This window comes from Garra rufa, chromosome 6 (assembly GCF_049309525.1).
Source record: "Garra rufa chromosome 6, GarRuf1.0, whole genome shotgun sequence".
NCBI classification, from domain to species: Eukaryota; Metazoa; Chordata; class Actinopteri; order Cypriniformes; family Cyprinidae; genus Garra; species Garra rufa.
The window spans coordinates 39,642,728-39,657,672 of NC_133366.1; the positions used below are offsets into that span (position 1 = coordinate 39,642,728).

Sequence of the window (14,945 nt, forward strand, 5' to 3'; positions counted from 1 at the left end):
CTCTTTGAGACGAATACAACCAGAGTTATTTAAAAAAAAATGCTCTAACTCTTCTGACTTGTATAATGGTAGTGAATGGGTGTTGAGATTTTTATAGTTCAATAAAGTGCATCCATCAATTAAAAAAAATAACCCTGTTCAAAAGTTCACACTTGATTTTTAATACTTTCGCTGTCGTATGTGCGTTTACGAAAAGAATGGCCCTCCAGCGGATGACATAGGTGAATACGGTCATTAAGGCAGAAGTGACAAATGTAGAAACTGAGAAAAAAAAAAAAAACACTGGTCACAAAGTATGAAACGAGGATTTGTAAAGAAAATTTGTCTGAGGATTTCGATATAAGCCAAGAGAAGACTGCTTTTCCTTTGCTGTAAACAAAATTTGGTTCTTGAGAGACTAGCATATTCTCACCGGAGCTTATGTCATCTGCTGGAACACAGCTAAAGTTAAATTTGCGAAGTTTTACATATGGGTATTTGTAACACATCGTTTTGCTTTAGAAGGCCTTTAGTAACCTATTGGACCTGTGTGGAGCACTTTTTATGATAGATTGATACACTTTATTGGACTATAAATATCTCAACACTCATTTACTGTCATTATAAAGTTTGGTAGAGCAGAGACATTTTTAATGTAACTCTGATTGTATTCGTCTGAAAGAAGAAAGTCATACAATTTTTTATTTTTGGGTGAACTATCCCTTTAGCAAATGAGTCTTATAGAATATATTTATGCTGCTTTTAAAGTGTTTTTTGTCCCTTTTTATAGTGTTTTTTGAGCTTTTTTTGTATGTTAAGAGTCTTCAAAAAATTCTCCTTTTGCACTTTCTTTGATTTCAGTGTAAAATGGTGTTAACCTGAATTCGTCCTGGCATGAGTTTTCTTCTGGCCATAGCAGCAGCACGGTGAGACTCATATTCTACAAAGGCGAAGCCACGATTCTTCATCTTATCCGCAGCACTCGCGTACACAATCACATCCAGCACCCCCTCCGTCACCTTGGAAACTTCTTCCAGGATCTCCTCACGTTTCTTGGTTTTTGGGATTCCGCCAATGAAGAGGCGGCAGTTATCTACACTACAGCAGACACCTAGCAACCTTCCTGGACGGATTTCGAAGTTATTGAGTTCACGAACTGCTCGCTTAGCCTCATGCTTCTGCGTGTACATGACGAATGCGTAACCGCGGTTCTTCCCGTCAAAATCCATCATTAGGCGCATCTCGTAGATCCGTCCAACAGTCTCAAATACTGGCACCAGCTCGTCCTCGTAAACATCACGTGGGATTTTACCCACAAAAATTTCACAGCCACGTGGAGGGGAGGTGCCCTGCCAGCCAGGTGGCGGGCCATATTTGCGCTGTCCATTTTCTTGCACCATACCATAGCCTGACCGCTCCATCAAGGCCACAAGGGCAGCTTCATTGGGGGCACCAGCCACTCCCTCTAGGATGGCGCTATGATGCTGCGGATGCCCAGAAGAGGAGGAAGGGCTAGGGTTACTCATAGCAACGGCAGAGGCGGAGTCTTCTGCTGTCATTCTGAAATAAGCATCCAATCAGGATTGGAGTCTAAAAAAAGAGAAAAAAATAATCTGGTCAGTATGTATATATTATAATAATTGAAAACAAACGATGAGCATCACAATCAATTAATAAACAATAGCATTTCACTCACTTCTAACCCAGTTTCTGATATTAAAGGAGAAGTTCACTACCGGAACAAAAAATTTACAGATATTTTACTCACCCCCTTGTCATCCAAGATGTTCATGTCTTTCTTTCTTCAGTCGTAAAGAAATTATGTTTTTTGAGGCAAACATTTCAGGATTTTTTTCCATACAGTGGACAATGGTGCCTGTGAGTTTGAACGTCCAAAATGCAGTTTAAATGCAGCTTCAAAAGGCCTAAATTATCCCAGCCAAGAAAGAAGGTTCTTATCTAGCCAAACGTTTGGTTATTTTTTTAAAAGGTACAATTTATATCATTTTAACCTCAAATGCTCATCTTGTCTAGCTCTGTGTGAACTCTGGGTCAATACAGTTAGGGTAGGTTGAAAAACGCCCATCTCATTTTTTCCTCCAACTTCAAAATTCATCGCTGTAGAAGTACTGACCCAGTGTTTACAAAGTAAACGCACAAGGAGGGTTAAACAGCAGTGTAGTACGATTTTGAAGTTGGAGGAGAAATGGGAGTTTTTCGACACACCCTATCTATCTTGAACTGGAATACACAGAGTTCACGCAGAGCTAGACAAGACGAGTGTTTGAGGTTGAAAAGTATATGAATTGTACATTGCTTTAGAAATTAACCAATCGTTTCAGATAAGATAGATAGATAAGACCCTTTTTCCCCGACTGGGATCGTTTAGAGCCCTTTGAAGCTGCATTTAAACTGCATTTTGGAAGTTCAAACTTGCAGGCACCATAGGAGTCCACTATATGGAAAACATTCCTGAAACGTTTTCATCAAAAAACATAATTTCTTTACGACTGAAGAAAGAAAGACATGAACATCTTGGATGACAAGGGTGTGAGTAAATTATCTGTACGTTTTTGTTCTGGAAGTAAACTTCTCCATTAATTAGGAATGTAATTCATTGATTGAATATTAAAACTTTAGCCAATAATTATTATTGTTTTCATCTCATAATTAAGTGGCAAGTATTAAAAGTATATACAACTTTATCTAAATTAATAAAAAATAATTACTAAAAAATAAAATAAATGATTTTTAATGCTACTAGTGGATTTAGTTGGTTTAGTTAATCAACATTATTAAGTACAGTATGACAAAAGGACATTATTTTTTGAGATTTGCTAAAGATTATAATTAAGTGTTATTCAATTCTTAGTGTTTTTAAAGATTAACTTTAAGTGAGCATTCGACGACAGTAAAGGTAATCTAAATGTAAAAATGTAGGCAGTAGTATGTAGATTTAGTATTTTCTCTAACACACACACACACACACACACACACACACACACATACACACACACACACTCATGTTGGGTTTACATGTTTTATGGGGACATTCCATAGGCGTAATGGTTTTTATACTGTACAAACCGTACTTTCTATCGCCCTACACCTACCCTACACCTAAACCTAGCCCTCACAGGAGATTGTGCATACTTTTACTTCATCAAAAAAACTCATTGTGCATGATTTATAAGCCTGTTTCCTCATGGGGACCTGAGAAATGTCCCCACAAGGACAAAATCTACTGGTATTCCTATCCTTGTGGGGACATTTGGTCCCCACAACGTGATGAATACCAGGTACACACACACACACACACACACACACACACACACACAAAAACACACAAAATGTAAATCCTCTTCTACACCTAAAACTGCCTAATAAACCTCACTAAGCCGCATCTACATTCTTCAGCATGGAAAAAATCTCTAAAATGCCTAAATCCTACAGTTTAGAACTTTCAGTAAGCAGAACATAGACGCATGAAGCAAACTACAAAAACTTTGACAAATAAATCATGTTTTTTCGGCTTTTGTAGGAAATTACTGTGTTTATTAGTAATGTTTGACTAATAAAACATTATACAGTATATATTCAATTACACTGTTTTGCAGTTAGTAGTAGCTCTACTCAGTAATTTAGCAGTTAGCCGGACCTTGATGCCTGCTTAGAGGGTAAAGCAGTTAGGTTGCTTAGTAATAAAACCATGGTTACACATGCAGAGCATGCTGACCCACACACAGCTTATCCTGAAACACACAACTAAGTTCACATAACTCACACAGATACAAAAATGCATGCAAACACAACTAAAAGGACAACAAGTAAAAAAGTAAAGGTTGTTAATTAATAATATACTCCAAGAATAAAATTCAAACAAATGAACAACACGCACCATGCTTAAGTTAAGGTACCTGGTGTTTTCATGATGAGTTCTAAGAGGCTCGCTGAAGGAGCATGTGACTGTGACTGTGAGGTTGAAATAACAGGCAACTCAGCAGTACTAAACCAAAGCTCTCTCACACACATCCACAAACACTTCCTCATTCACACGCTTACACACACATATACTAAAAATCAGTACATGTGAGGCTCAAGGCCAAGCTGAAACAGGAAGAAAAGCAGACTGACTAATCAAAAGCCATGAGGACCAGGCAAACAAACCAGTAAGAGATATTTGAATAATACATTTGTGGATGTAGCGTTTCTATAATCACTTATGCAAATGTTTAAAAAGGGTGACTGTGGCAACAACAGCTAAGGGTTAATTTTATAAAACAGGCCAAGAATTTAAATAATGGACATTAACTGCACAAATAAAATGCATATTCTGAAGGACAGACCAACTTTTTTTCTTAAAACGTACTTCCTCTAAATAAACTACTAGTTGTCATTTAAATAAATTGGGGATAGACTCTAGGTGGAAGTGGGGGTCAATGGAAGTGTTTGAATGGCAATGAAAGACGATTCAGCAGAATTCGGGAGGAAGGAAAGGTCAGGAGAGAGAAGAAATTATGGATCTCTGCCAGAAACTGAACAAGTAAAGAGAGAAAGAGACATTAAAAATGTGACTCAGGAAGAGGAGGAATAATACGATTAATCAGACTATGACAAAAATATAGGCTAGCGCGATAAAAAAAAAATGAACGCAATTAGTAATGCCTCCTGTATAAGTAAAGAGCACGGCTTCAAGCACAGCTAATTAGAGAGGCCATACAAAAACGTTAGACGCATTGATGTGGAATGAAAAGAAAGACAAAAACGCAAGATCTCAAGCCGTGTTTTCAAAAGTTTACCTCGCGTTCTAAAATTACGCCGTTCATGTGCGAGACGCAACAAAAGACACAAGCGCAAGTTTCTAAAGACGCCAAGTCAGTCTGGCGCATATTCACACAGGACAAAAAAAAAAAAGCACCGAAGCAGAGTGCAAAATTGTATGCTTCTCCAACAGAAGTTCACACGCGACGCGTTTTTACGCTCAGCATCTAAATTTTACAGAACGCACGGTCGTTACGTTTTTTCTTGACTGTGCTTACCTTGCCACGTTTAAAAACGCAGAGCTCACACGCATCAGCTCGACTGCAAAATGAAGTGCTGTTGACTGCAGTGATAGGTTTTTCATTTGATATCGGGCAAGTTGTCACACTTTTTACCCAGCTAACAGCCTACTTTAGTCATTTTCTGTGTACCCTAAAATTATTAGCCTAATCATCGTAACAGCCTTCCTGTTTGTTAATTCATTATTCACAATATGATGTAATTAATGCAGTTAAAATATTGATTGACAGTTAGTTAATATTAAAGTGATAGTCCACCCAAAAATGAAAATTACCCCATGATTTACTCACCCTCAAGCCATCCTAGGTGTAAACAACATTCGTCTTTCAGTTGAATACAGTCGGAGTTATATTAAAAAATGCCCTGGCTCTTCCAAGCTTTATAATGGCAGTGAACGGCTGTTGAGATTTTTATAGTCCAATAAAGTTCATCTATCCATCATAAAAAGTGCTCAACACAGCTCTAGTGGGTTTAAAAAAGGCCTTCTAAAGCAAAGCAATGCGTGTGTGTAAGAAAAATGTCAATTTTAAAACGTTATAAACCACAATCTTCCGCACGTTCACGAGAAAGTGGCGTTCCAGAGTAAGGTGAGGTGTAGTGCAAGCTTTGGTGAGAATATGCTAATCTCGTGAGAACCAAGCTTTGTTTACACTCTAAAATACAAATTTTGTGCTTCTATTTCATGACTAGTGTTTTGTTTTGCTCTCTCCTCTGCGCTTCGCGTTCGTCACTTCCTGCGTCATCTGCTAAAATGCCACTTAGCGGAAGCTTGAGATTATGGTTTATAAAAATGTTTAAATATGGACACTTTTCTTACATAAACTCATCCCTTCGCTTCAGAAGGCTTTTATTAACCCTCAAGAGCCATTTGGAGTACTTTTTATGATAAATGGATGCACTTTTTTGGGGTTCAAAATCTCAACAGCCATTCACTGCCATTATAAAACATGGCAGAGCCAGGACCTTTTTTAATATAACTTCGATAGTATTCATCTGAAAGAAGAAAGTCGTATACACCTAGGATGTCTTGAAAGTGAGTAAATCTTTAAGCTAAATCACTGGGGACATTAAAAGCATTTTTAGGCCCTCATTTGTTTCTGGAAGTGAGATATTTTGGAAGTTTCCTTGTTCCGTACAATTATACAGAAAACTCCAGGAAGTGAAAATTAGTGGCAAGACAGAGAAAATGAGCGATCGAGAGGGTGGAAAAAGATTATTCATTTTCCAGCCAACATCAGGTTCCATATCTCATTGTACCTGCCTGGCAAATGGTTGACCTTTATAAGACTGTGTGTGCGTGTGTACTTGGTGCAAGGAAACCTGAGGCAGCAGCAGGTGGATGATTAACCAACACAAATCACTAGCTACACACACACACACACTGAGAGTGCAACTCATTTAACAAAATAGACAAATTCTCACATAAACTCTTTTCAAAAGCATTAAATCTGAACTTTTTCAAAACAAAACACCAATGCAAAACACAAACAGTAACAGTAAACATTGCAGTTTTTTACATTAGTTAACTACATTTCTAAAACATATAATCTTGGTTAATGTTAATTTCAACATTTGAGAATTTCATACTTGTGTTAAGTGCCTTTCATACGAGTGAATGTACTACTGAAAGTATATTAACTTTACTTGACGAAAATGTGGAAAATATGGAGTCTCCATAGATTAAAATGAAAGATTAAACCCATCTTGAGAATAATAGTATTTAAGATCAAAATATAACGCTGTTGAATTCAATTAATAATCTTACTATTAAACCTTGTGTAAGATTAATAAAAATCTTAAGTAATAATTAAATAAGACAATTGAGACTTCACATTAGAGTTTTTTTGTACTAATACATTATTAAAATCAAAAGTTGCATTTGTAATAACTATTCACAAAAATCAATTCTGTAAAGAATGCATTGCTTCTTGTTTTTAATGTTAGTTAATGCATTAACTAATTCTACATTTGAGAATGAGCCAATGATATAAAATATAGTTGATTTCATATATTCCATACTTTCTTCAAAGTGTGTGTAAATTTTGACTCAAGTTGTTAAATAAACGGCTTGTTACTAAATAACAAGTGATAGAAATAAATGATGGAATGAAGTGTGTGAGCGTGTGTGAGTGTGAGGTTTTGTGAGTCCGATCACAAGATAATGTTTTTTTGTTATCTAATATACTGATTGACAGAAGTATCTGATCTTTGACTTCTTTAACACACAGGACAATATTTGACAAGCTGCATATAAACTCATACACACAGATACACAGAGACACACACAAGGCTTTTGTGTGCACACAGATCAATTAGTATCTCTTGGGTGAAACTCCTTCAATCTCAAAAAGAGTGAAATGTAGAAGGGTAGAACAATACACATGCTGGCCTCCTAGAGTACTGTACTGACAGCAAACACACACACACACATACACACACACACACACATACACACACCTGCTGTACAGAGCTGGGTCACTGTGGCTTGGAAAATGGATCAGCGCTGACATTTTGCATGATGGGAAACAGTTTGGATGAAATGATTGAGATTTCCTTTCTTTTTTTGGTAACACTTTACAACAAGGTGCCATTAGTTAACATTAGTTAATGTATTGACTGAACAAACATTTATTATACTATTTATTAACGTTTGTTAATGAAATACAGATGCTCATTGTTTGTTCATGTTAGTTCACAGTGCATTAACTAATGTTATCAAACGCAACTTGTGATTTTTAATAATGCATTCTGAAATTAACATTAATTAAGACCAATAAATGCTGTAGAAGTATTGTTCATTTATAGTTCATGTTAACTAATATTGTAAAGTTGTACTTTTTTGTGCTGACATGTAATCGTGCATGTGTTTGTACTCCAGTTTAAAAAGATTGTAGATAATATTGTGGTTATGTGGCTATGGCGGCACATAGCAATGTTGTGATTTTTGCTTGGTTGCAAGAATACGTCCTTAAAAGTGCAAATATACACTCTCCCACAACAGATAATGAAAAGGCATTTCATTGACAAGGGTCAATGACAAATAAGAGTTTCCACGATGAAGAAAAAATGTAGTTCAAAATGCATTTACCTTTTTATCTTTTTAAAGAAGTTTAAAAAACTCATGCAGCTACCAAGTGCAGAGTAACATTTTTCTAATATCTTAAATACACGTGAGTGTACATATGTAACTGTGACCCTGGACCAAAAAACTAGTCTTAAGTAGCACGGGTATATTTGTAGCAATGGCCAAATATACATTGCATGGGTCAAAATTATAGATTTTTCTTTTATGCCAAAAATCATTAGGATATTAAGTAAAGATCATGGTCTATGAAGATATTTTGTAGGTTTCCTACCGTAAATATATCAAAACGCTATTTTGACTAGTGATATGAATTGTTAAGAACTTCATTTGGACAACTTTAAAGACGATTTTCTCAGTATTTAGATTTTTTGCACCCTCAGATTCCAGATTTTCAAATAGCTGTGTCATGGCCAAATAATATTTTCCTATCCTAACAAACCATACATCAATGGAAAGCTTATTTTTCCAGCTTTCAGGTGATTTCAACAATTTTAACCATTTAAAAAAATTGACCCTTATGACCTTTACCTTGTGGTAATTACTTCTTAAAAAGTTTTAAAATATGCTCTTCAAGCTAAAAAATAACTTTACATATTCATAAATATTATGTATTTTTGGGAAATCACACTACATCACATTTTACAACCTGAAAGAAACCTTGCCTTTATAAAAAATATGTGCAGTGTTCTTACCTATAATTCAGAAATTATATTTAATTTGCTGTTTTATATATATTAGGTAAAGAATTTAATTCTTTTAATTATGTTTTTTTTTTTTTTATATAATGTTACCAGAACAGTTGCATCACTCTGGAATTTTTGACTTTATGCCTCCCAAAATATAAAAGTATTTTTAGCTACGAAATAAACAAATATATATAATTTCTGTTTTATGTTTCCTGCATGTTTTTAAGTGTTGGTCACAAAAGTTTTTTCAAATATTAATAAGCAGTGTAGCAGATTTTGTAATATGATTTTAATAAAATATTTTTTTTCTCTATAATGCTGTCTGGACAGCTGTTTCACCCTGACATTTTTTATTTATGCCCACAAACATATTAAAAATATTTTAAGTTGAAGGAGAAGTTAACTTCCAGAAATAACATTTTCTAAATGATGTTCATGTCTTTCGTCAGTCATTAAGGTTTTTGAGGAAAACATTCCAGGATTTTTCTCCATATAGTGGACTTCAATGGGGCTAAAGGTCCAAATTGTAGCTTCAAAGGGCTCTATATGATCCCAGCCGAGGAATAAGGCTCTTATCTAGCGAAATGGTCGTCATTTTCTTAAAAAATAAAAATGCATATACTTTTTAACCACAAATGCTTGCACTACCTCTGCAATGTGCATACGCATCTCCATGCATTGCATAATCATGTAGAAAAAGTAACGCACGATTAATTTGTTTGTCTGTGTACTTTGGTTAAAAAAGGTAGAGTTGGGCGAAATCTAATTTTCTCCTTCAAAATCTCCTTCAAAATCTTTTTGTAAACGGGTGTTTGACTTTCTTTGCACATTCGCTTGTTACTTCTGCCTATGTCAGGTATGCGTGATTACGTAATGCATGAGGTTGAGCTAAATAAAAAATTACCAATCGTTTTAAGGAAAGGAAAGGAAAGGAAAGGAAAGGAGGTGAAGTGAGGCCAAGTATGGTGACCCATACTAGGAATTTGTGCTCTGCATTTAACCCATCCAAGTGCACACACACAGTAGTGAACACACACACCGTGAACACACACACCGTGAACACACACCCGGAGCAGTGGGCAGCCATTGCTGCGGCGCCCGGGGAGCAGTTGGGGGATCGGTGCCTTGCTCAAGGGACTCACCTCAGTCGTGGTATTGAGGGTGGAGAGAGTGCTGTACATTCACTCCCCCCACTTACAATCCCTGCCGGACCTGAGACTCGAACCTGCAACCTTTGGGTTACAAGTCCGACTCTCTAACCATTAGGCCACGGCTGCCCCCTTACTAGATAAGACCCTTATTCCTCGGCTGGGATTGTGTAGACCCCTTTGAAGCTCCATTGAAACTGCAACTTGGACCTTCAACCCATTTGTCACCAATGAAGTCTACTATATGAAGAAAAAACCTGGAATGCTTTCCTCAAAAACCTTTTCTTTTCGACTATAGAAAGAAAGACATGAATATCTTGGATGACATGGGGGTGAATTATCAGGAAATGCTCATTCTGGAAGTGAACTAATCCTAAAGGAATTAAAAACATGTTTATCATCGAAGATGCATTTATGTACTTTTGAATAAATTAGATGACTCAGATAAACACATCACTTCATTGACCCATTTGTGTCTGTCTTTCGGTTGATACTGTGCAGCTCTTTAGTAATGTCAAGGGCTCTTTAAACAATATACACTCTATAGAGCAACCAAGAGAGCAAAGAAAAGCCCTCACATACACAAAAGCCCTGCTGGTCTGAGTGTCATTCAGGACTCTCAGGGGTAAAAGGTGGCTGAAAGACATGGATGAGAGAGCGTTTGTGTTTTTTATGTGTCTGTATGTTTGGCTGTCAGCAAGGTTTAGATTAACATTTACACTCAACATCCATACGAAGTGACCAATGCGTTAAGAGTCAAAGTTTGTTCCCATGCCAACAGATAATCCGTTGAGTTAATGTTTATTGCTGAAGAGACTCACATGATGAACCGAAAAGTGCAGAACCTTGTGTTCTTCTCAGTGACTAAGCAAAAGCCTGTATAATGGTGTCCTATAATTATTAAACCTCATCTCTGACAAACGTTGACCTTTGTGACACTTCATAATCACTGCGCAGATCATTAACATTAAGTCGCTTTAAACATGTATCCACACATTGTCTTTAATTTAACACACTCTCTATACTCTATATAACATTTTTTGGTTTAACTTTAGAGAATGGCGATATGATTTAATGACTGCAAAAGAAACAACTGCAGAAATTAAATGCATCATTTACTTAAAGTTCAGTAAATGTAACTTTCATTTTATACAGATTATCCAGTGAAAATCTGCTGGTTGATTTTGAAAGTGACACAAGAGGGAACTACCACTTCTGTTAATCAGCCAAGCAGTTATAGTTATAGGCCAAAGTGGCCAAATGTCACCCAAAGCAAATATGTGAGCGTGGACTTACTTTAGCAGATCAGTCTTATACTTACTAGCTGTTCACTGGAACTTTGTGTACTTCAAAACATGATCCGAACAGCTAATGCCGTCATTTGTCATTGTGACAAATGAAAGTGACAAAAATGTAAAAATATATGAGTGAATCTTTTTATCATATTACGTTTTCATGACTGTGATGTAAGAAAATCTTTGTATTTACTGATAAGAAAGAATCTAATAAGAATCAGCACTGACAATGATCTCGAATTACCTTAAGAAAACTTGATATTGAAAGGTCTGTATATGGTCCTATACATATGCTATAGTCCTAGATCACAAGACATGACTTTACAATATTACATAAAAAACACATAACGGTTGCTTAAAAAAAAACACTGGCTTCAAAACATGTCAGACAGAGCGAGAGACGTGTGGACATGGTGGCCATCATACCCACAACACCATTCTCAATTCCTGTAATCCTCAGTTTCAATTCTCTTTGAAAACAGGCTGCAGTAAAACATTTATCCAGTCATTCATATTAAACACACACAATAATTTTGTTCTCATGATTTAGAAACTAGACAAAAATAAGCGTTATATAACCCAAACAATCAGTGTTGTTTTAGTATTATTTATATACTCTTATAATATTCATTATTGTTTTGAATGAGTTTTAATCATTTGACCTGTTATTAATTTTTTGTTAATTTTATAGTTTTAGTAATTTTAGTACTTCTACTTAAACTTATTTTATTTTAATAGGTTACAAAGGCAACTTTTCTATTTTTTATTTTTAAAAGTTAAAAGTTTTTTACCTAATATTTATGTTTTCTTTTATTTCCACTTCATTTAAATTATTATAAAACGATTTAAATAGTTTTAGTTAACACTGCTAAACGTACACAGCCTTTCAAAAGTCTCAGAAAAAAGTAATATTATGAAATATTATTGCAATTTAAATAACAGATTTCTATTTTAATATACTTTAAAATATAATGTATTTCTGTGATGCCAAGCTGAATTTTCTTCAGTCATTACTCCAGTCTTAAGTGTCACACAATTAATTTTTTTAAATAAAATGTTAAAAAGAGCAACATTTATTTTAAAAATAAATATTTTGTAACAATATACAACTACTGTTCAAAGTTTGGGGTCAGTAATTTTATTTTATTTTTTTTTTTTTGAAAAAAATGTATACTTTTATTCATCAAGGATTTGTTAAACTAATAAAAAGTGATACTAAATACTTATATTGTTAGAAAAAAACTATTTTGAATAAATGCTCTTCTTTTTATTCATCAACGAATCCTGAAAAAATTTCACAGGTTCCAAAAAAAAATTCAAGCAGCACAACTGTTTCCAACATTGATAATAAATCAGCATATTATTATAATTTCTAAAGGATCATGTGACACTGAAGACTGGAGTAATGATGCTAAAAATTCAGCTTTGCATCACAGGAATATATTCTATTTTAAAGTATATTAAAATAGAAAACCACAATTTTAAATTACAATAATATTTCACAATATTACAGTTTTTTTCTGTATTATTAATCAAATAAAATCAGCCTTGATGAGGATAAAAGACTCCTTTTAAAAAACATAAAAAATCGTACTAATCCCAAACTTTTCAACGCCAGTTACAAACGCCAGTTTTTTATCTAATCTTTATATTTTATTGTTATTTTAATTTCAATAGTTTTAGTTTTAGTTAACACTGCTAACAATCAATAACAAATCAGGAAAAAGGAAGTAGAAAACAAAAAATGATTAAGGTTAAGTGAATAAACACACTCAAACACAACCTCACATATTAATCATTTTGCATACACACACATATCGAGTGGCCAAATCACAAATGCACATACACCTGATCATAACCTAAAGCACTTAGGTTCTTTTTACCACAGAAGCACTGGGATAAACCACAAAAGCTGATGAAATCTTGAGGTTTCTTATCTCACACTCTGAACTCTTCACTCTTCAAGTTAATCTACTTACTGCAACACAATATGACGAGGCCTGATCAAACACAATCCACTGATACAGACAAACACAGCTGATGATCTGCTCAAAAATGCCTCAAGTAAGCACATCACTGATGTCTCATCACTTTCTCTTGATGATTTTTCTGTGAGAAATCTCCACATGGAGAATCAAGATATCTGTCACTGACCGAAAGAAAAAAAAATACGGAAAGCTTTGTGATAACAGTAACATGCGCAGGTCTGGGCCCACCCTAACAGCAAACATAAGGCTGAAGAAGTCGAGTCCAAAGACCAACAACCAACACAGCGCACTGTGACGCACAATTACATTTTACTCTATTTTACGCTCACTTGCATAAACACACAAAGCTGCTAGTCAAATGACATAAGATGCTATTTACATTTCAACAGTATTTTCTTTTTCTATTATAATTACTGTTTGTTATCTTTACCATACAGCAAACAAATGCATCGTTTTCATTTTTAAACTTCCCCTGAAGGTCATAAAAGGTCATTACAATGTTGCCACTCAAAAAGGACGAACAATATTTAAATAAGATCTCAGACAGAACTAAACAAGACCCCACAAGCCGAAAAAACCCACTTTTTCAGAATCCCAGTGACAAAAAACAAACGTTACCTGCCTTTTCAGGTGAATGACTGTGTCCGAGTGGCAGTATAGCTGGTATGTGTTCTCTGATGTTTCACTCAGACAGTCACACACACACTCAGGCCTTCTGACCGTCTGGCGTCAGCGGTTACCCTCTTCTGTCTCACGGTCAACCTCTCGCTCTCACACACAGTCTGTGGGGTAGAGAAGCAGAGTGTGTGATTGGAGGTGCTGTTGGTAAAAGAGTGTTTACTCAGTGCATGTGAGGGGTGGGGCAGAGCAAAACTGCCCCCTCCTACACCTCTCTCCTATATTTCTTTCTTCCTCTCTTGCTTTTCCTTGTCACACCCAACCCTTCTCTCCAGTTTTTCTGGGAGCAAACGACACGAGCGTGACTGTGTGCGGTGAGCTGTGAATGAGGTTGTCCATTGACTGAGCAAAAGTTCATTAGAAGTGGCAAATGACTCAAAACTATTCAGTCTAACCTGAAATCAATTTCCTGAATTCCTGCATTCAAAAACATTTCAAGATGAACAGTTTAAAGCTCAGTGGCCTTCGTGCACATTCAAACCTGGAAAGGTCTCTGAAATCTTTTCATTCCTGTTCCTAAGAAGCAGGTACTTACATGTTAGTGTTTTATGTTGCTTTAGTTACTTTGATAAGGTGGAAATCATTGATTCGGAGATGGGTGTGTTTGCGTGTGTGCTTAAGTGCAAAACTGGTCATATATGAAAATAAAAAAAGCCATTGTGCACTGCAAACAAAATGTAAAATAAAAACACTTGCCTAAGTTGCATGCTTTACTTCATCTAAAACGATTTATTTGCAGGCACACTCAATGTTTAATCCTCAATAAAAAGCAATTAAAGAGTATATCTTGCAGAATCTGCAAAATGTTCATTTTTGCTACCAAAATAAGAGGGATCATAAAAAATGGATGTTATTTTTTATTTAGTGTTGACCTGAATACGATATTTCAAATGAAATATGTTTACCTATAGTCCACAAAAAAAAAAAAAAAAAATAGTTGAATTTATAAAAATGACCCAGTTCAAAAGTTTATATATGCTTGATTCTTAATACTTTGTTGTTACCTGTGATACACAGCTGTGTTT

General features: G+C 35.3%; 1 protein-coding gene across 4 annotated transcripts in view; it reads right to left on the reverse strand.

Moving 5' to 3' along the window:
- The window catches only part of rbm47 (RNA binding motif protein 47), a 40,834-nt gene that overhangs the window by 13,539 nt on the left and 12,350 nt on the right, over positions 1–14,945 (reverse strand). For 3 of the 4 annotated variants that reach the window (XM_073842344.1, XM_073842343.1, XM_073842341.1), the window contains exons 2-3: positions 13,865–14,024; positions 858–1,569 (exon numbers count right to left, since the gene is read on the reverse strand). In XM_073842344.1, the coding sequence (XP_073698445.1) occupies positions 858–1,538 (681 nt within the window). In that variant the 5' untranslated portion in view covers positions 1,539–1,569; positions 13,865–14,024. Of the gene's footprint in view, positions 1–857; positions 1,570–13,860; positions 14,025–14,945 lie in introns of all 4 variants that reach the window. The other variant, XM_073842342.1, reaches the window with a different exon arrangement.